Consider the following 22,566-nt stretch of genomic DNA (forward strand, 5'->3'; position numbering starts at 1 on the left):
TGTCTACTTTACATGTAGGACTTCATAAAAAATTAATTTTTAATTTTGCAGGAAATCTACTAATATATCCTTCTTGTAAGGAATTAGAATACTGCAGACACAATTAAGGCCCCTTTGGTACCCATCCTCCCCCGTCCCTGTATATGTTGGAAATTCATTTAAGATTTCCATTTGACCACAGAGATCATGGCTCAGACAAGCTAGGGGACCATTGGTCTGATTAGCCTCCAAGGACCCTAAAAACACAAAAAAGAGGGAGTTCAGAGAAAGGGGCAAGCCACCACTGGTTCCACAAGGTTGAATGGAAACCCATGCAATGGTTTACTGAAATGGAGCATTGCTCTGGGTGCTGTGATTTGGGGGTGGTGTCACTGCTGTGAGCTGGCAATGTACCCAGGAGAGGGCTCATGGGCAGGAGGACATGCATTCACAAATTAGAATGGGAAGGCTTGTGTACATGTCCCGAACCTGCCCTCATTGCCGTAGGGAGGGAAGATGAGGTGGCATTAGTGTTGCTTCTTTTTGGCCTGACTTCAGAAAAACAGCAAGTGTACCTAACATTGTTGTGTACTTGCTGAGTGCTGGGTGCTCTGAGCCTGGTCTTGGGTAACCCTCATAGTAACTGTGGGAGGTGATGGCCCTGCCAGCATACTTGTTTTAGAGGTGAGGACACTGAGCCAAAAGAGATTAAGGAAATGCCTAGGAGCACATCGCTGGTAAGCAAGTTGTGTGTGCAGATTTGAGCCCTGGGTCACATGTGCACACCCCATTGGCAATCCTCCCACACACTCCCTGCCACCACTTTAACTCCCTCCCACCTGTATGAATGTCGGCTGGTGAGTGTGAGGAGAATAAAGCTGGCTGGACACTGTAATTTGTCTAAGATTTGTCCTGCAACTTTCCTACTCCCTCAAATTCCAGGACCACAGGAAGAATGCTCACTTCCCTAGAGCCCCCCTTGCTCAAGTTAGCAAGCAGTCAGGGAAGATGCCAGGTAGATTGGGATACAGCACAGGGGAGAGTCAGTTTGTGCTCCTTATGAAAGGAGATAGAAGTCTCAGGCTAGGCGTATACCCAGAGAAAACCATAATTCAAGATACCTGCACCCCAGTGTTCATTGCAGCACTACTTAACAATAGTCAGGATATGGAAGCAGCCTAATTGTCCATCAACAGAGGAATGGATAGAGAAGATGTATATACAGTGGAATATTACTCATCCCTAAAAAAGAATGAAATTGTGCCCCTTGCAGAGAAGTGGATGTACCTAGAGACTGTCACACAGAGCAAAGTAAGAGAAAAACTAATACTGTATATTAACACATACCTGTGGAATCTAGAAAAATGATACAGATGAACCTGTTGGCAAAGCAGAAATAGAGACACAGACATAGAGAACAAATGTATGGACACCAAGGAGGGTCAGAAAGGGTGGGATGAATTGGGAGCTTGGGAATGACGTGTATACACTACTATGGATAAAATAGGTAACTAATGAGAACCTACTGTAGAGTACAGGGAACTCTATTCAATGCTCTGCAGTGACAAAGAGGGAGTATATGTATATATGTACATGTATAGCTGATTTACTTTGCTGTACAGCAGAAACAAACCCAGTGTTGTAAAGCAAGTAAACTCCAAAAAAAAAAAAAGTTATATAAAAAGAAAAAAGGAAATGGGAGACTAGTGAGCAGCTGCTGAGCCTTGCAGCCCATCACACACGGGCATCCACCTGGTGAGAGGCTGGGCACAACCGCTGCCCTGGCACCCAGGCCTGCGTGAAGGAAAATGTGAATCAGTTCTGCTTCCCACATAAGGAGGCTTTTCAGTATGCACGCCTGGTCTCTTCTGCCTTCAGCCCAAAAGCTGATTTTATTTTTGTATTTTACGAGCTTGAGAGAGGGAATTCATTTCCTTGGTATAATATGACCCTCTGGAGAAAGTCTTGTCCAAATATATTTTGCTCACAGGTTCTGTCCTGAAGATGGGCTGTACTGAAATGAAATGGAAAGAAATGATTACAGTCTGATTTATAGGTGAAGTGAATTGGTAGGTTTACGCCAAATTATTGCATCCAGGAAGGTGAAAAGCAATGACAGGTTCTTCCTAGAAGCTGTAAACCTTTATAAAAAGAAATTTTTAGGGTGTACATGCTCTTATGCTAGCTAGCCTGTATTTTAATATAGTCGCTGTATTTGGCCCATTTCTCTTTCACTAGACTACAATCCCTGAGGGCAGCAACTGCTTTCATTGCATCTTGGTATCCCCCATGGGGATGTTTTTGCAACTTTATTTATAAGAAAGGCATTCTACACTGAAGACTGTTTTCAGTCTCAAGGGGCTGAACTGCCTCTTTCTTCCCCACTGGCTGATTAATACCGCCTCCATCCCAACCTGGTTCTTAGAGACATCAGGGCCTCCCAGCAATGACTCCTCCATCTTACCACCTCCCAAAAGCGTGAGTGATAAATTATGCTTCTTTCAGGTGATAAGTAATATGCTAAGACTATTAACAACAAGCTTTTATCGAGTACTTCTATGGATCAGGTATTTTTCTAAGCATTTTCTGAGTGTTGTTCCATTTAATCCTCACAACTTCCCTGTGAGATAGGAAGCATTATTATCTCATTTTACTGAGGCTTGAGGTGCTTAAGTAACTTGCTCAAGGTCACAGAGCTAGTCAGTGGAAATAACTTCAATTTTCTGGGTGCTTATGGTAGACCGGGTACTGTACTGATCACGATAAACTGATGATCTCATTTCATAGTGCTTTTAACCCTCAAGAGGTAACCCCTCATTTCCTCCTCTTGCACCCCACCATGTGAATCCTGCTGACACTCAGGCTGTCCTTGAAGCAGGCTTCCTGACCATGGCAACCCTACCAGGCTAGGTAGGGTATTACCAGGATCCCACGTGGCATCATTAGGATCAAGTCCTCCAGGGCCTCCCCATGGTTGTGCCAACTCTAAGGAGTAGAACTAGATTTTCTGATGCCAGTTCCTTCCTGTGCTGACCTGGCTCCTTTATCTGACTTGGCCAACAGCCTCCTGTAGATGGGGATCTGAATGTTTAGGAGGATGTCTTTATTTAATTTTCAGTTTATTCATTTTCTATTTTAAAAACAGAGTTGTTTAATGGGTACAGAGCCTCAGAAGAAGAGTAAGTTCTGGAGCTGAATGGTGGTGATGGTTGCAAGACAGTGTGACTGTAGTTAATACTATTGAACTCTGCACCTAAAAATGGTTAAAATGGTAAATTTTATATTGTTTGTATTTTACCAGAATTAAAAAACCACACATATGGGTCTGCTTTTCTAACACAACAGTAAGTCTGGGTTGGTTCAGCTCCTTGATGATGTCACTAGGGCCTCAGAGTCTTTTTCTCTTTACTGTCTTAGCATGATGGTTTCTATCCTGGGTTCAAGGTATCCTCTGAAACATTTTAAATTTCATCTGGTCAAGAGAGGAAGAAGGAGGGGAAGGGAGATACTAGCCATGGCTCTGGTTTTTTAAATCAGGTAAACCCCCAGAAGAGTTTTCTTCTACTTCATGGGCCAGAACTGGGTCTCATGGCCTTGCTAAGAAGCAAGAGCAACTGGAAAAGTGATTACTTAGCTTCCCAACCTTTAAGCTGAGGAGGTACCTGGGGAGAAGGCCTCTGGGAGTGAGAACTGGTTATGTCTGGTGCTCTGCCAAAGGTCACATGGTCACACAGCAGGGCTGGCCAGGTCCAGGACCCAGGCTCTGGGTTCCCCATCCTGAGCTTTTTGCTGGGACATTTGATGAATTTTTAGTGGCTATTTTCCCAATAAAAAGGACTGTCCTGGAGAGTATCTTTCCAAGAGGAAAACTCTCCATAACTTATATGTAACTGAAATTAATCAACTGCTAAGAGGTTGTGTTAGGAAAGCACTGGGCATTGGTGGAGCCAGGACACCTGAGTGGTGCCCCAGGCTGGCCGGAAGTTTTGGGAAAGGTCCCCATGTCTCTGTGCTGATGAGGTGTAATTATATTTTTCTTGGTTAGTGTTGTTTATTAAGTGCCCAGTAAGTGTTTTGGTATCTCTAGATGAAAGGTACTCAGGAGGATACATATAGTTACTATTAACCAGTCATGTGCTTTCAAGAGTGGGCATATCACACAAGATGATATTTCAAATGTTGGATTAAGATGACAGAAACTTCACAACATCTGTCCAGACCAGGAAAGTAGTGAAGTTGGGGATTCAGGGAACACTTAAAATAAGGAATGTAAATAAACATCCCTATTATAATTACCTTGCCATTGCAAGGTAGCCAGATGTGTACATGTGGCTTTTGAAGATAGAGAATGGACACCATTCTCTTTAACTCCATCACTTGTTCTTTCCATGGGAGGAACAAAAGAGGAACTGGCAGGCCCTGGCCATTCTTTGAGCCCAGAGTAGGCACATCCCCTTCTCTATCTAGCCTTCTTGGGTGACTCCAGGTTATACCGATCCATCTTCATTCTCACCCCAGGGCGCCATATACAGTGAACATATTAGCACTTAGTGGTGTTGAAGTTAACTTTTCATCTTAGTCTTATAAGCTTTGCCAGGAGTGGGGACTGTTTGGGGGCAGCAACACAAGGATTTTTGGAACTGCTCAAGCCCAGGGCCCAAGCAGTTGGCCAGACACACTGTAAACCCTCAATAAACATCAGAGCTGGACTTATGGGATGGGCTGCCTATGGCTCTACCAGTTGGGAAATTTTTTTCATGATGCTTTGGAAACCAGTAGGATCGATTCCAGGTTAGAAGGTGAAGCAAGAATATCCCATCCCTGAAGGGGCATGATGCAGGTGAGTGCCCTCACAGAGTCCCCTGTGGTCAGACCACAGCGACACTTCCTGAGGTCAGCAAGACACCGACTTTCCTATAAAGGTAAAGGGTCCATTCTGCAAAACCAGAAACGAAATTGCTCCAAGGTGGGGTGATTCTTCAACAACAGGGGAAAAATAATGCAGCCCTGATCAACGTGGGAACGGCATAGCCAGTCAACTGAGAAAGTCCAAAATATTATTGCAAAGAAGAATTATATTTTTATTAGTTCACCATCAGAATATAAAAGTAAATAAGTAAACAGAAAACAAATGGAGTCATTTTACAGAAAGTAAATCATTGTAATGGCTTGGCACTTTCTGGTTAAATCCACTTGTCATATTCCCTCATGCTGACAAGAAAGAGATTCTTGGCTGCTTTCTCTGCATCTGTCTGCTTCTTTGTGTGGCTATTAAGGAACAACTGGCAATTATGACAATTTTATGTCCTTTGCCATAACTACACTTGTCTTCTCTCTTGAATTGTAAGTTCTTTGTATTTTCCAGACACTAACAATTTCTCCATATCACTCTCCTATGTCTTAGAGATAGAAGGCAGTGGGGGCTGCGAGAAAGGCTGAAGCTGAATTTCAATTTCAATCATCTTTTAAAATTCTGAGTTCAGGTATCCAAAGACTAAACTTGCTTAGAGGTGCAGAAAGCCCTGAGTTATCACCACCACTTCAAGGAAGTCTTCGTGGACACGAGAACTAATATCTGCTGTGTAGGACCTTCTCAGTTTGTGTGTTCATGTCTCTTGTGTGTTCACTATCTCTTGTGTTCCCGTTCATCACAAATATATTATGGTGCTGCCATCAGAACATTGTGTTCTTACTGGTTGTCATAAAACTGATGCACTTGCAGCCTCAACTGAAAAGTTGTCAGTATAAATAACACATAAATTCACATTTTTCATAATAAGGCCCATTCCTTATATCAGGTTATGAGTGTATGAAACATATCTTGGCACACAAATGTTAAATAACAGTAATAAATTAATAAATACATAAATTACTTAAATATTTAAATAAGATAAAAGTCAGCTGTGACCTGCTAGCTGGAAACACTATAAATAAATTAGCTGATTGTTTCAGTGGGCATTTAGCATGTAAATATAAAAATACAGCAAAGACATCTTTATAATCTTAAAAAAAAGGAAATTGGTAGAAAATATCTTTGGGGAGGTCTGTTCCGTCATGTCTTTTAAAAATTTAGCATAATGTCTTCCACTTTTCCTCTGAGGTTTCATACTGAGGTTAGAACCTGGAAAAGAATGCCGAGCATCTATGTGGATTCAAAATTCAGTAGCCAACCCTTATTTCACACAACACATTATTTGGGCAGTTGGGTTTTGGGGATTTCATGTCAGAAGGGTCCTCCCCTTCCTTATGTGGCCTGAGATTTTGCTGGTACTATACTTGCCAGAGGTTCTCTTGGGAGTTTTCTTAAAAGACCATCTATCTGATCATATCATTTCCTTGCTTAAAGCCCTTCAGTGGCCCCAGGGGTCACCAGATAAGATTTTAACTCCTGGTTACAGCTTTCAGGCCACCAGTTCTCTGACTTTCAGCTACTTCTCTCTCTTTGCCTTCCCTTCTGGAAGGGTGGGACCTGTGCCTGCTTTCTTTACTGTAGTGTCCCTGTGCCGAGCATTGTGCTTGGAATACCATGGCCATCAAATAAACACCCATTAATGAACAAATGTACGGTTCTATCTCTGGCGACTATGTGTTAGGCACCGCCCCCCGCTTCCTGCCCCGCACCATCCCCACCATTGTCCTGGCCGTGGGTACACTGAGTGCACAAGTCTGGGCTAGGCTTTGCTGGCTTGCTCACCTAACTGCAGGACACAGATGCCCATTCACTCCAGAATGAGCTGTAGTAGCGGTCCCGGGCTTGCACGCGGACGTTGGCATCCTTGTGGCATGTGACTTTGGCTGAGGTTTGGTCCATGAAGAGTTTCTGCAAGGGAGAGGGAACTTTTTGACAAAGCAATCACAAGGTGGGCTGGGCATATTTTGACAAGTACAGTCTCCCAAAACATCCACACCTTAGTCTCAGGGCACTACTCTGGGAATTCACAGGGCGTATGTAGAACTTGCGCCACCTACTGACAGAAGCTCTCAGCATAGGCACGATTTTTCTACCTTGTAAGCCAAAAGCCTGGAGGAAGAAATTGGTCAAGGCTTCATTTTTTCAGCACAGTTGCCTTGCTTGAAGGCCCCATGTGCACTCGCTCTAGTACTAGGCCAGTGGTAGGCTGAGAAAGATTTCCTCTAGCTGTCCCCTGAATATTCTGAAATTCTATAGTCTGATCCTTTTGTCAGAAATATCTTTGTTCAAACCCAGGCATTGCTGTTTATTAGCCATGTGGCCACAGGAAAATGTCTTAGTTTCTCTGTGTCTCAGTTCCTTATTTATAAAAGAGAGATAATCATAATAATCATTCCATTATAGAATTTTATAAAAGTTAAAGTAGCAAAGTATTTAATCATGTAGAAAATGCTCTGTAAGTACTACTATCTATTAATACTATATATTAATAATATATTGAGAAGCACATAGCAAGATTTTAAATAAAATCTAGGTAAAATCTACTCCTGAATAGCCCTTCCTTTCCAGAAAAAAATTCTCAGGGAGTTCCTGAATCATCGAATTTCTACCACATATAAACACTATACTGAATAAGGCCTTTATCTAGTGATTTCTAAAACTGGGGTCCAAGGAGTCTTTGGATCTATAAAAGGGCCTCTAGGAACTTGAGATTATGATGCTCAGGCAAGGAAGTTTGAATGCCAATGTCTGAGACAACGTTCTGTTCAATAAGATAATTTCACAAGCTAGGAATTATCTAACACTTTAGAAGAAACATAGCATGAATGTTCTATCACCCATTATATTCATTCATTAGAAACAATTATTTTAGGCTCCTAGAGCCCAGATTTTCTATATCGAGGCCAATTCTGAGAGCAAAAATTAATGATCATCCATACTGGTGGCAGTAGGGTCTAAGCGCATGGCCTTTGTGTCCTGGAGACTGAGTTTGCGTCCCGGTTCTGCCACTTCCTAACTGCGTGACCTTGGGCATGTCACTCCACCTCTCTGAGCTTCACAGTCTTCACTAGTGAAGTACACATAACACTGCCTGCCTTTCTCGGGTTACTATGAGAATTAAGTGAGATATGCAGGGAAAACCCTCAGCAGAGTTCCAGGCACATAGAAAGTACCAACCAAACATTAGCTGTTACTAGCTCTTGCCTGGAAAATCCCATGGATGGAGGAGCCTGGTAGGCTGCAGTCCATGGGGTCGCTAAGAGTTGGACACGACTGAGCGACTTCACTTTGACTTTCCACTTTCACGCATTGGAGAAGGAAATAGCAACCCACTCCAGTGTTCTTGCCTGGAGAATCCCAGGGACGGGGGAGCCTGGTGGGCTGCCGTCTATGGGGTCGCACAGAGTTGGACACGACTGAAGCGACTTAGCAGCAGCAGCAGCAGCAGCATTATTGATCTTCTCCTCGATGTGGGCCTACGTAAACCTGACTACAGAACAGATGGTATCTGAACCACACCTTACCTTTTCTCTCTTGTTCTTTCCCTGGACCTGAACACAAAACGTCAGGGAGAAGTAGGAATGCGGGGTGCTCCACGTGTCAGGGTACTCCCAGCTGACCTCCACCTGCCGAGAATTCTTTAATGGTCTCAGTTGCAGGTTCTTGGGTGGGTCTGGTTTGACTGTAGAAGAGAGAGAAACAGTTATTTTCCTAATGGGGCTTTGGGGTAAGGTAGTTTTGGCTTCTGACCCCACTTTCGCTGTTGACCAGCTCTGAGCCTAGGTCCATATAATAGTTACTGAACTTCTCTGATCTGGTTGACAGACATGAGTCACCCCTGCAAGTGATGCTCACGCTGAAGCCTGTGGGAGGCAGTCCTCACCAACCGCTGCTTTGGCTGAACCTAAGAGAGACTCAGAATCCTTCTCATCACTGTGCAATTATACAGGCCTGGGGGGTGGAACCACGTCTGTATGGTGCTCAGAGGAAAGATCTCAGAGACAACAAGACTTACATCTGGGCTGGCAGTCAAGGACCACCCTCTCTACAATCGTTCCCCTCTGCACCAAACTCAGAAAGGGTGGAGCCTCTTGCTGGGGACTAGATGAGAGAGTCCCACTTAGTGCCCTTTCTTTCGCCTTTCATGGAAGCTGACACAGACTTGTCCTGTGGCAGTTAAGCCAACTTGTCTCTATGCTCAGTGACACATTCATTCAATAAAAAGCCCTTGTTATGTGCCAGCCACTGGACTGTGCACAGAAAGCACATCCCTGAGTGTCAGAAAGACTCTGTCCTCAAATAATATGCCTTCTTCTAGAAGGATGTAGGGAGGAGAGGGAGTTCATAGAATGGGCTTGAAACATCTGGACCCAGCACCTCTCCACACAAAGACAAAAGACTCCTATATGTTCCACAAATACTCTTTCCTCTTTCTTAACACAATGACATCTTATTTCCTTTAGGACTCAGACAATGCCACCTCGTCACAGAGACCTTCCCTGGCCACCTCACGTGAACAAGACCCCACCCTCTGCTTCCCACCAAAGGCAGTCCCTCCACAAATGCTAGAGCAGGTTCTGTGATTCTGTCACACTTTATGGCACGATGCATGGTCACTGGATAAAGGGTGAAGGATATGACAAATGGCCAAATCTCCATCTGCCAATTTATAAAGAAGTCTCTTTCAAATGCTGGAGAAAGACTAGTTGGGAATAATTGCAATTAGGAGGGGAAGCTCTGGTTCTGCATATGAATATTATGCTTGAGGGACTGCTCTTGGATTCATCATGGAAGGTGCTTGGGTAGCAGAACAGAAGCATAACCAGGAGCCTGCTTTTTCTGAGGCAGTCTAGGTCTGAATTGCTAGCTGTGAGATCTGGGGCAAGTTGTTTAACCTAACCAGGACTCAATTTCCTCTTCCTTAAAAGCAGTAATTGTATCTACATTGTAATTATTTTGGGGTGGAGGTGAAGAGTAAGAGATAACGCAGGTATAAACCCTCACTCTGCCGCATGGAGCACTGTGAACATGTGATGAATGGCATCATCCTGATTAAGCAACATACAATCAAGCAGACTCACTGATGTCCCTGATGAAGAAGCTGCTGGTGTAGTTTTCATACTTGAGCTTGTGCACAGCTTCTACCACGACCTCAATAAGCAGGCTCTCCTCGGCGGCTGGGCAGGCGCTGCCCTCCTGACACTCCACTGTGTACTTGTTATACTCCCTGTGCTCCAAGCTGACCTTCTCTGCTGAGAGCGACGCTGCTCCGCACGTCACCCCTCGGGGGTCAGAGGAGCTGAAATCAAAGACAAGTTATCCTGTGTCACACGACTCTAGGTGAGTCCCTAGCCATTGTAGCTAGACATCTGTCCAAGGATGCAATTTCTCCAATTGGTTTGATTTCTCTCAAGGGGATAGCAACTGCTCTCCCCATGAGACCAAGTGTTGCTTCAAAAAGTAGTACAAATGATTAGAAACAACTCTGCACTTATATGCCTCTGGCCTAAATGAATCTGAAAATTTTTGGATCCAAAGCTCCTGGTTAAATCTCCTTAGCAAACATTTTAATTCATTTTCCTGAACAAAAATCAATACATACCTATTCTTAAGAAGATAGAGATAGTGTATAAATGAAATGTATATGCCTCTTTTAACTCTAGTCCCCCTTTTAACCATAATCTCATGCCCTAGATATAAATACAAATACTTTTCCTGGCTTGTTGTATCCCTCCAGACATTATTCTATGAATATTCAAAGCAGTCATTTATCCACATGTATGTATACATAAGAACTTTCCAGGTGGTGCTAGTGGTAAAGAACCTGTCTGCCAATGCAGGAGACGTAAGAGATGCAGGTTCAATCCCTGGGTTGAGAAGATCCCCTGGAGAAGGGCATGGCAACCCACTCCAGTATTCTTGCCTGGAGAATCACATGGACAGAGGAGCCTGGTGGGCTACAGTTTATGGGGTTGTAAAGAGTTGGACACGACTGAAGTGACTTAGCATGCACACACGTATATGCATATACATGTGTTTGTCTATATACACATACATCGGTTTTATTTTTATGAAAAAGGATCAAATTATATATATATATAAAATATGTATTTTATAAGTTTTAAAATTCTAACATATTATTATATTATATATGTTGTTGTTTAGTTGCTAAGTTGTGCTCGACTCTTTTGTGACCCCATAGACTGTAGCCTGCCAAGCTCTTCTGTCCATGTGATTCTCCAGGCAAGAATACTGGAGTGGGTTGCCATTTCCTTCTCCAGGGAATTTTCCTAACCCAGGGATCAAACCCGCATCTCCTGTTTGGAAGGCAGATTCTTTACCATTGAGCCACCAGGGACACCCATATTTACATACATGTGTATGTATATATATAATTCTGCAACCATCTTTCCCTCTTCTGAACATATGGAGTACTCCATGACACACCACATGGATTGGGTTATTCATTTTGAAGACCGCACAATAAGAGGGGGTATAATGTACCTCACTGTTTAACCTTTGCCCTGCAGATTACCAAGAACATCACGATGAACCCTTGCATCTATGTCTCTGTGAACTTATATAAGCATTTCTTTAGTAAGCACTTTCATTTTAATGATGAAATAGTAAGACTCCAATGGTTTATTCAGTTAAATAGTGGCCAGGCCAGGGTGATCACTTAGGGTTTGTTCCGTTAGCCTGTTTTGTTTGGGAACTTAGATGAGAGGGAAGGAAGTCACATAGAGGGCTAACGTAGGTTCCGTACCAAGGGAAGTGGTTTCTTGGGGTAAGTTCAAGTGCATTGGACAAACAGTGAACTTCAGATTAGTAGTGCCAGCAGAAGAAAAAGGAGTTGAAGTGGCCCTGGGAAAATTTTTAGAAGCTTCACAAAGCTTTTGGAGTTGGTCTTAGGGCTTACAAGATACATGCCCTAGGGCTCTTGTTTCTATTTTTGACTCAAGGTGCAATTTTGACAAGTCCTTCATAGCTTTGATTTCTCCTTTTATTCTCTCCCTGTGGTGCTATGAGCCTTAATGAAGCATTGCCAGGCAATTTGGTTGTGTGGGTTCATACATAGCAGAGGCTATTCCAAGCCCCAATAATATCCTGTTCTAATGCTTACATTTATTCAGGCAATTAGCGTAAACCTTCATGTTCTTTCCCTAATTTAGGCAAGGGTGTGTATATGCAGAGGGGGGGGATTAAAAACATAGGATTGATTTTATTTTCTCCCTTCTCATTAACCGATAGGGTATTGCTAGGTTGCCCTTATTTTCTTAATGAGAAAGATCAAGAGAAATGCTGAGAAACCCCAGCGGTTTCACTTACCCTCTGCTGCTTTTGACACTGAATTTCAAATCAGTACTGATTGCTGTCAGCCACCAGCAGGTGAAGTGTCCAGAATAATCCTTTGCCTCACATTTTAAAAAACTCTTAGCTTTGGGTTCTGGATTTGAAAAGAACAAAAATTCAATATTTAGGGATTTTCTTTCTTTTAAAATTGCAGATTTTTATTGCCATAAATTACAGACCACTGTATGGTATAAGAGTGAAGATTTTCCATTTATGTCCTAGGAAAATGCTGCTGTTCCCCTGGCAGGCAGTTCAGCGAGGACTGGGAAGGTCCCAAGAGGAAGTTGATTCTGTAGATTGTACTACACACCTAACATATCAGAGGGAGGTATTAATTTCTTTCAAGGCTATCAGCCCAGAGTTGAGTTATGCACACTGCATGTTAACTTCCATTAGTCATCCAATCATATTACTGCTATTTGAAAAGAACCTCAGGAAAAGCATCTAGATTCCCTCTGAAACTCTCTCAACAGGAGATTTTGATGGTTGATAATCCAAAGTGTCCAGCAAAGGAAAAACAAAGCAAAGGAAAATATAGGTTTTCAGTGGTTTCAGTAAGGGACTTGGTATGACTTCATTAACCACATTAAGCCTGTCTTGCCTTTTAAATTCTAAATTTTTTTTTTAATCTCTTATGGAGCCAAAGAGAAAACTGACACCATCGAAGGGGATGGGATTACCTTTCTGATCCTTTAAAATATCAGTGGACCAAATTCCATCTTCCTTTTTGTGCAGCAGGAGGAGTGAACGACTCAGAGCCTCGCCTCCTTTGTGACAGGTGTACTGCCCAGCATCTCCAAACTCTTTGACTTGGATGGTCAAGGTTTTGCCAGAGCCCAAGACCTCACTGCTCTGGTCTGAGGTCCAGGTGATGCCATCTTCTTCAGGAGTGTCACATGTGAGGACCACTGTTTCTCCAGGAGCATCAGGATACCAGTCCAATTCTACAACATAAACTGGAGAGCACAGGGATTGGAGAACTGGACTGTGTTTTTTGTATCACCTGGGCATCTGAATGGCTGAAGCACAACCTTGCTAATAACAGCAAATGCTTGCTGAAGATGACCTCAGGTTACCAGGCTTCACTTGGGTTCAAAATTGTGGAAGAGAGAAGCTGAGTGTAATAGCTGCCACTGACTGATTGTCAGGCTGCCATTAATAGTTAACTTCTGATTAGCTGGCAGATGAGGAAGACCTTGATATACCAAAAATTACAAACAGCACAATACTCTTTCTCAAAGTCTTGGTGGACATAGGAAACTTCCAGCATAATTCACGTTCATAGAGAATAAATGCTGAAAAAGACTGATGAGGACTGAGATCCTGTCCCCACTAGCTGGCTGGGGAATTTTGAGAAAGATACTTAATCACCATGAGCCTCAGTTTCCTTGTCTGTAAAATGACAATAATAATAGTATCTGCCTTGTCGGTTTGGCTGTGAGGATTAAATGAAAAAAGCATGTAAAACACTTAGCACAGAATCTGTCACTCAGAATTAGTTGTTATTGTTATTCACAGACCAAAGGTTAGACAACTGTGCCAGAAACTGCTTTCCAATTTTCCACAGGGATTGAAGAGTTTATTTCCTACTGCATGAAACTCACCAATGGAGATTTTCATTCCCTCTGTGTTTTTAAAAGCGACTTTACACTCTTACGAGGCAGTTCAGTAGATCTCAGTCTTTCCGTTTTATAGAGAAGGGTACTGAGGCCCATGAGGTTAAGCAAGGTTGCATCAAGTTAGAACTGCAAGAGTTATATCTCAGGCCTTTGCCCTGAACCTCTAATACCAGCATCTAAACTGGCACTTGAGGAATGGCCTAATATCGCATTTTGAAGAGTATTTCATATCAAACCTTCATTCATTCATGCATCAATTATTAATTAAATAGAACTGTTTAATGCAGTGGTTCTCAATGCATGATCATCCAACCACTATCAGCAGCATAGTAGTTGGGCTCTGTTAGAACTACAAGTTCTCAGTTACTGAATCAAGAACTTTGAGCTGGGTCCAGGGACCTATTTGTAATCTCTGCAGATGATTCTGAAACCCACTCTAGAGAGCCATGGTAGTTAAAAGCCCGGATATTGGAGTCAACACAGGTCTGGGTTAGGACTCAGCTCTATCTTTTACACTGGCCTGTGGCCTTGGGCAAAGCACTCAATTACTCTAAGCTTCGAGTGTCATCATCTTTAAAATAAGCAACATATTAGAACTTGTTTCAGAAGGTGGAGATGTGGTTTACAAGAGCTAATTCATCTAAGAGCTTGACCCAGTGTCCTTAAATGCTCTGTCACTGCTGGCTCTTGTGATTGGCATCCCAATGTGAATCGTTATGGAATATAAAGTTCCCACTTGACATCAAAGGGATTTATAATTACTGATGGGTAACACAGACCTGATGTAAAAGTACCTGGGGCCCAGCTCTGAAAATGGTCAGCTGTGCCGATATAAAACTACACGGCACCTTCGACTTTCTCTGTCACACTGGTGACCGACCAGCAGGGCTATTTTCCTGTCACAATTAAGACTCAGAAGACAAAGACACCTGTCCAAGGGCAGGGGAAACAGCTGCATGAGGAGATGTGTCTAGAACCTAGCGCCCAGCGCATCTCGTCTCATTGCCAGAGTCGCATGCCCTCTCATTGTTTCTCACTTTGACTTTCTGGAATTTCTGTGGTTTACCAAATCAGAAGTAACTCAGGGCAGGCTATGCAAGGGCCATACCTCCTGAGCTCACTCAAAATCCCAGAGCTGGAAGGGTTTGGAACAGTCATCTGGCTCAGACCTTTCTCTTTATTCAGGGGAGGGTCTAAAACTCTCAGACTCTCCTGAGGCAGAGTAGGGGTGGTTGGATCCTTGTCTTCCGTAAATTCTTAAGAACAGAGGAAGAGCCCCAGATTTCTTTCAGGGACCCACTGTACTGTGTTCTCCTCGCTACTGAAAGATGGTTTCTCATGATCAGCTGCAATGTCTTCACTGTAAATGCATGCCTATTTCCTCTTGCTCAGCTGTCTGAGGACAGAGGAAACAATTGCTTCATGTCCTTCTGGTAAAGCCTTCTTCAAATACTTCAGTGCATAAGCATTGAAGTGAGACAGAATTGGGGTCAAGTTCCTGTTCCACCCTTACTGGGTGAAATTTGGTAAGTTACTTAATCTCTATAGCCTCTACTTTTAACATCGGTAAAATGGGGTATAAACACTTCCTATCTCTTATGGTTGTTGTGAGAATTAAATGAGATGCTGTTCTCAATAAACATTATTATTATACAATTAAAGACAGTAATTGTCTATGTTATTACATTGACATCACGGAGAAATATCTGAGGGCTTTTCAGGAACAGCTAACAATCTGTTAATACACATTTGTTGTGTGTGAGATACTAGAAGGATAGAGGGAATCCCTTATTATAATAATAAGTATCTATTATTCTACTTATAATTTTTATTGATCACTGGGATAATAAATAGATGGCCTTGAATCACCAGACACATTATTTTAAACAACCAAAACAATAATACTAGCTAACATTCACTGTCACTTCGTCATCTGTTGAGTTGTCTTCTGTATTCACTAGTATATTTAATAATCTTTGTAGTAGATATCACTTCGTAAACTTCAGTTTACTTGAGGGAACTCATGCTCAGAGGTGACCCAGCTCAAGGTCACATAACTAATAAATGGCAGAATCAGCTCTGAACGGAAGTCAATGTGGGTCTAAAATCCCGTGCTTTCCCCAAAGTGCTTGGTCAGAGGTAAGTCATCTCAGTGCCAGCTGAGGGGCTGATATTGCATGGTGGGGGGGAAGACATAGTTCTTATACTTTTCAAATCCCTCACTTTGGAATCTTAATCATAACATACAGCTGATTTTTAGTAATACTGGTAAAGTCTGTATCTCTTTTCCTACCATAGTCCACCAAAAGCTCCTTCTCTGACATTTAATGTGAGAGCCAAACAGTCAAGCCATACAATACAGATATCCTCAAAGGTGGAACAAGGACAGAGGGCCGCCGTTATCCCAGAGTGAAGTCCCAGTGCCTGCCCATTTCAGTCTAATTTCTCAACAGGACTGCCTGACAGTCCTGGCTCAGGCCCTGGGACCTTCGAAGAGAATCAGGAAAGGCTGGTTACCATTTTTCTCCAGTTCCCACATGGCCACGATGGGAGATGCCAGCAAAACCAGGGAAAACCAGGAAACGACCAACTGCTGAGGGTGCATCTGCATGAGGGGCAGAAACAGAGGAGGAGAAGGAAGAAAAGAAAAAAGAAGAGGGATAGGAGAAGAGAAAATGTCAGTAGTTACACAGTCACATTTGCAAGCCATATTCACATTCTATGTATTCCATTTGTCTTTAATCTTTATCTTCTGCTTCCTTCTCTGTGCTGTTAGGTTAATTTGCAGTGAATTCCAGGAGCCCTCTGCCAGTCTCTGGGTAACAGCATCTCCAAACAGAGAACCACAGATGATCTGGAGCTGAAAGAGACCTAAGGCCAGCCATCTGATACAACCCTCTTATTTTTAAGATGAGAAACCTAAGGGTCAGAGAAGGAGCGTGACTTGTCTGGATTGACATTCAGTCATTATTTACTCCCTAAGTAGGGGGTACTGAGCTAGAACAGCTGAAACTGAAAAGGATTTTTACCTGGATCCTGACTTCCAGGAGCAAATAGTTTCATTCAACAAGTATTTCTTAAGTCACTTTGTTAAATGCCTATCCTCTGGTTGGGGAAATAAGCTATATATCCACATTATTGTAGCACAAGGCAGAATGTACAGTGACACTCCGGACTGTAGGATTTACGTTGTGGGGTGGGGGAGTCAGATTTGAAGTGATCTTTCAAGTTCTGGCAATGAGTTCAGTCCTTGTTAAAGAAGTCTCCTTTCTCTCTTGTTTAGGCTGTAATTGTTCCAAACACAAAGATTATTTCCTCCCATGTAAGGTATCCAGTGGTTCTCAAACTTGAGTGTATGTCAGAATAACCTGGAATCCTTGCTAAAGCACAGACTGGTGATCCCACCCCCTACCCTGACCCTAAAATAACTAATTCAGCAGTCTGGGTGTGGGAATCTACATTCCTATAAGCTTCCAGGGGAGGCTGATATTGCTGGTCTGAGGACTACTCTTCAAGGTCCATTGATTTAATATATGTCCAGGGTCCAGAGCCCCTGAAAATCAAGATGTTCCTTGGGAGAAGACCATAAAATACTGAATATCTACCACAGAGTAATTAAATGCATACTTTTGTGCTAAATCAGCCATATTATAGTGAATTCACCATGTTACAGTGAAACTCAGTCAAGATTAGTATTCAGGGTTTATGAAAATTTTCAGACTGAAAATTAGATGGAGATTGTTATTTATTTTCAATCTGACACACCTCTATCCATCTTGGCTCTCCAATGTTCTGTAGGAATATAGTTTCAAAAACCACTGGTCTATATGAAGACCAGACTCAAAAAGTTTTTGGCAAAATACCTTAAAAATAAGCACCCCTTGGTCAGGGTGACTAAATATTGACAAATCATGGCTGTCAGAATGATGCTAATCCTAGGGGCACTTTGCCACCTACTTTATTCCCTTATATTATAAAGGTTATGAGTGGCAGAGTCAGGACTAGAAGTCAGCCCTTCCCAAGCACCATCAGCACTCTTGTCAGGGTCACAGACAAGAGTTTAGTTTAGTTTAGTTCAAGTTGTGACTGTAGCGAAGTTCTAGTTGCCACAGAGGACCAGGTATTACATTTGTAGGCATGGAGTCCAGCAGCATGGGCTTGAATTCTGGTTTGAGCACTCACTAGTTGTTTTATATTGGCCAAATTACTCTCTGGGCCTCAGTTTCCTCATCTCTAAAATGGGTATAAGACCCATTTCTAAGCATTGTTGAGGGAATGCAATGAGATGACATATTATAGAAGCCAAACCAAACATATTAGCTTGTACCCAGAAGAAGAAATAAAGTAAGAGTTTAATTTCTCTCTTGTGCATGATGGACAAATTAAAAAGTCCTGCCTGTATATATATACTACTGTGTATAAAACAGATAACTAATGAGAACCTACTGTATAGCACAGGGAACTCTGCTTGTGCTCTGTGGTGACCTAAATGGGAAGGAAATCCAAAAAGAGGAGATATATGTATACATATGGCTGATTCACTTTGCTGTACAGCAGAAACTGACACAGCAGTGTAAAGCAACAGTGCTCCAATAATAAAATAAAATAAAAATGAAAAAAAAGTCATGCCTGGCTATAGGGAAATGCCCAGAGGCACTGCAATTATACAGGCCTATAAAACCCAGATGTCAGCACTCTGGGAATGAAAAAACAGATTCCTGGCACCTTCTGGTGAGTCCTTTATGCTCTCTTAACACTGGGGTTTTCCCTTTAGCTAGGTGCCCAGCACTTCCTCTCCGGGCCTCAGATGCATCTGAGAATATCAGGTGAACCATACTTCACAGTCAAGAGGGCCTTGGTGATGGTTCTAAGAAGCAACTCCCATTTTTGTATCATCTACATTTTAAACCACAGGACAGTGGCAGAAGGTGGAGATGGTGCTGGGCTACTCTCTTAATCAAATGCAGGGGAAACCACAAAGAGGCTGCCTGCAGTTACCCTGTTGTTCTCTTGATCATCTGATACCATGGGCTTGAATTCTGGTTCCACCACTCACTAGTCATATGATATGGGCCAAATTACTCTCTAAGCCTCATTTTCCTCAGCCGTAAAATGGATGTAATACCCATCTCAAAGGGTTGTTGGGCTGTATCCCATAGACCACATTTTCTCAACATGCTCAATTTGAGAGTTTTAAGGATTAAATGTTGGAAAATGCAATTTCACAGGTTTTCTAAACTCTTGAAACCTTTATATGATGGATGTCAGATCCCTAGATACTGTAGTGTGTTAAGGCTCCCTAACTCTGGTGTTAACATGGGCATGCCAGTGACGTTTGGCTGAGTGTCTCTCTTTCAAGTTTTATTTCGTTCACTACTTTTTAATCAGAAAAGAGAATTATCATTTAAAGATAAAAAGACATAGTCACAGAAGGCATGTGTAGCAAATGCAAATGGCCCTAGTTTTAGACATAGGCAGCTCTGTGTTGGCATCCCAGCTCTGCCACTTTTTAGGTGTATGACTCTGGTCAAGTCACTTGCTCTCTTTGAGGCTCACACTCCTAATCTGTAAAATGGTCACCCTGTTGTGATAAAATGATAATGAAATAATTCACATAAAGTATTCAGCACGGTGCCCTGATGAAGGCAGGACTCCCGGCGGTTTCCTCTCAGAGCTCCATTCCTCCTTTGACAGCACCTACTTAAGACAACTGCAATCATATTGCTGCTTCTTTCACGTTTGTCTTCCCTACAACACTGAGCTCTCTGATGGCAGCAGCCACATCTGTCTTATTCTATACTTTGTCCCCAGAGTCTAGCAGAGAGAATCTATCTTAGAGGGATTTCATTATTAGAAGAATGGATGAATGGACAGAAACCATAACATCTCAGACCCCAATAAAATGAAGTCTAAGAGGCTGCCCAAATTCTTTCTAATACCTTGAAATTCTTCATTTGAAAACAAAGTGGGCCATCAGCTCAGGTTTAGTAATCTCTTTTTTAAAATGATATTTTAAACTAATGATTATTTTTTTAACCTGAAAATTATTGTGCATGATTAACCTGGGCAACCATCAGATACCAGTATAGTAGAGATGATCATTTTTCCCTCTTCTTACAGATTTTAAAACTTCACAAAGTAATTTTAAACATTGGAGTTGCTTTCCATTGTTTAAGTGATTAGTTAATCCAAAAGATCTAGATAACCCAACTATTAATCTAGTTGATTGTCACAAACCCACCACAAATATGGGACTAACTATGCTAACAATATACAGTTATGAGGTCTAAGCATGAATTCAATTATTTCTTGAATTTATTATTACTTATTGAATGAAAGGCTTTTAGTAAGTTTACAATAACAAGGGAAGCACCACTCACTTTAGTTCTATACAATCCTTTAACTGATGAATGTTAATATTGAAGAAAACATTTTTATACACATACTACTTTAAAATAAGACAAACCTTTCTAAAAAATATGCGTTCCTTCATAGACCTTAGTAAATAATTATTATTAGTTGACTTTTAAAATGAATACTTTATACCCCTGGACAGCCTGTGGCCTGTGGAAGGGGCGACAGGGACAGGGAAATGCTTACCTTGCTTCTGCTCCTGCTGCAGAGTTCGCTGGGTCTGAAACAGTTGTTTCTGCTTCTGATGCTGCTGTTGCTACTCTTGGAGCTTATATACCCTACTCCTAACAAGCTTTCTGATGGAAACTTAAACTAGAAACTGACTTGTTCCAAATTGCAACACTGAAAACAACTCTCACAACCTTCTGGGGAATTTCAAGCAGTTCCTTTTTTTCTCTCTCTATGTGTATCAATAGCTCAGAGGGAACACAGGCATCAAAATCCCAGGTAGTGAACTAAGAGGAAATGACTTTCGGGTGGAGAAAAAGGAAGGAGATGGGATGCTCACTTCTTTGAGTTGACATCATGGCCGAAGAGATCAGAGGCAGTAAGAGGCAACCTCCCTGGACTCCGCAGACAAGAAGGAAGAACAAGGAGACGTCGAGCCGGAGGATGAGTTCAGGTCAGGATCCAGCAATTGTATGCTGGAGGGTTGGAAAGCAAAATCTACGGTCCTCCTGAAGTCAAAGAGGATGAGATGAGGGCAAAGGTTTAGTATGTCCTGAACGCCCTTCCCCATATTACGCCTTTAACGTGTGGATTTCAGAAACATACTCTTACTACCCATTGTGTCCCTGCCAACCCTCCAACACACTGTGCACACTCATAAAGACACAGCCCTGGGAAGATGATAAACATGTATATTACTAATAACACTCAAAATATGTAGGAATACTGTCTACGCTCACAGGTACTTACTGATAGACGGATGTGAGCAGAAAGTGAAATATCCACAGGCATGTATACAACCAATGCCACACTCAAGGTACACTTCTTTGGGCACCCAGACTTCACACTCATTTTCACACAAATCTATGACCCTAGGAGCTCTACACAGATGCACAGAGGTAGCAGAACTATCTGAAGATTTCCAGCAGAGTTTAAGAGAGGTGCAAAGGTGTACATCTGTTTTAGACACCCCGATTCCCATCTGCGCACGAACAGAAACATTAAAAACACCTACACCAAATACTACAGGGAGCAAGTGCAGGCCGTGCTCAAATACGTACATCGCCGACAGAGGGCGCTGCTGCGAAACGGTCCCCGCGCAGCGCCCGGGGTCCGCGCGTGCTGTAGTGACTTCTCCATCCAAGCCTCAGGTCCCAGCCGCGAGGGAAGTTCCTGGGGCCGGCCGGGTTTAAGGTGGGTGCAGATTTCCACACTAAGTTTCCTCGCAGTCTCGGTCAGGGAAAACGGGGAACCCGGGCGAGAGCGGCGGAGCTTCCCAGCCGCACTTCCTCCCTCCCGCCGCTGTCCCGACCGCGGGAGGGCGGGGGCGCTTAGCAGGCAGTCCCACTGGTTATCCAGCCCTGTGCTCTGACTTGGGCGGAGACGGTACCTCCAGCTCAGAGGGGCATCTCCGGGCTCCTCTGCCCTCCAGGCTTGAAGGTGAACGGAGTTCTCAGGTTAAACAACAAAGCACAACGTCGTATGTTTGAGATATATGGTTATGTGAACAAAGTAGTTCACATAAGGTTCTATTGTATGTTGGTGATATGATACTGTGTGTGTGTGTGCGCGCGCAGGTGTGTGCATGCGCTTTTTACAGTGGGCATCCCTTGAGGAGTATAGCTAGGCAGTGATGGGGCCTTTTCACAGTTTGACTTTTTTGTTGTTTTTCTATAATATACACATATATTAAATATGTATTAAAATATGTACCAGGTCGAGGAGTCCTTCCTGTAAAAAGACATATATTTCCCCCAGCAAGTCATCAGTGGCTACTGAACAGAAAATTGAAAATGAATTTAACATGACTTTTACTAATTCATTTACAATGGCTGCACCAAAACAGATGAGACCTTTTGTGACCCTTTGTAAATATATACATACATAAAATAAGACAAAACATTTAAAAATGTTCATAAAATCTTCTTCAAAATTAAAAAAAATTGATCTGAAGCATAAAATCTAATTTAAAATAGTGTGCTTGTTATGCAAAAAATAAAAGCTTCAAGGTAAGCCTTTCCCATCACCACCCTCTTTTCCAATCAGATTGCAGCTTCAGGGCAAGTCTTATATGGAAAGTGTGGGGCCACTACTGTTCACCTATGCCAAGGGCAAATACTA

The 22,566-nt window shown here is 42.5% G+C and overlaps 1 protein-coding gene across 3 annotated transcripts; it reads right to left on the reverse strand.

Moving 5' to 3' along the window:
* Window positions 1–258: 258 nt before the first annotated feature.
* On the reverse strand, window positions 259–20,599 carry IL12B (interleukin 12B). Of its 3 annotated transcripts, XM_005209679.5 has the most exons (8): window positions 20,464–20,599; window positions 16,381–16,468; window positions 12,925–13,200; window positions 12,221–12,338; window positions 9,973–10,190; window positions 8,416–8,573; window positions 6,674–6,799; window positions 5,035–6,100 (listed from the first exon to the last, which is right to left on the reverse strand). In XM_005209679.5, exons 2-7 carry the CDS (start codon window positions 16,466–16,468, stop codon window positions 6,674–6,676), a joined length of 984 nt encoding a protein of 327 aa, XP_005209736.2. In that variant the 5' UTR covers window positions 20,464–20,599; the 3' UTR covers window positions 5,035–6,100.
* Window positions 20,600–22,566: the final 1,967 nt, after the last annotated feature.

Source organism: Bos taurus, chromosome 7 (assembly GCF_002263795.3).
Source record: "Bos taurus isolate L1 Dominette 01449 registration number 42190680 breed Hereford chromosome 7, ARS-UCD2.0, whole genome shotgun sequence".
Lineage (NCBI taxonomy): Eukaryota > Metazoa > Chordata > Mammalia > Artiodactyla > Bovidae > Bos > Bos taurus.

Coding starts and splice junctions, on each gene's coding strand:
- IL12B (XM_010807562.4), bottom strand. CDS start 16,573: ATGGCTTGCAAATGTGACTGTGTAACTACTGACATTTTCTCTTCTCCT. Junction 13,201..16,380: donor GTGGGAACTGGAGAAAAATG/GTAACCAGCCTT, acceptor TGTGCTCTCCAG/TTTATGTTGTAGAATTGGAC. Junction 12,339..12,924: donor TATTTTAAAGGATCAGAAAG/GTAATCCCATCC, acceptor TTTCAAATCCAG/AACCCAAAGCTAAGAGTTTT.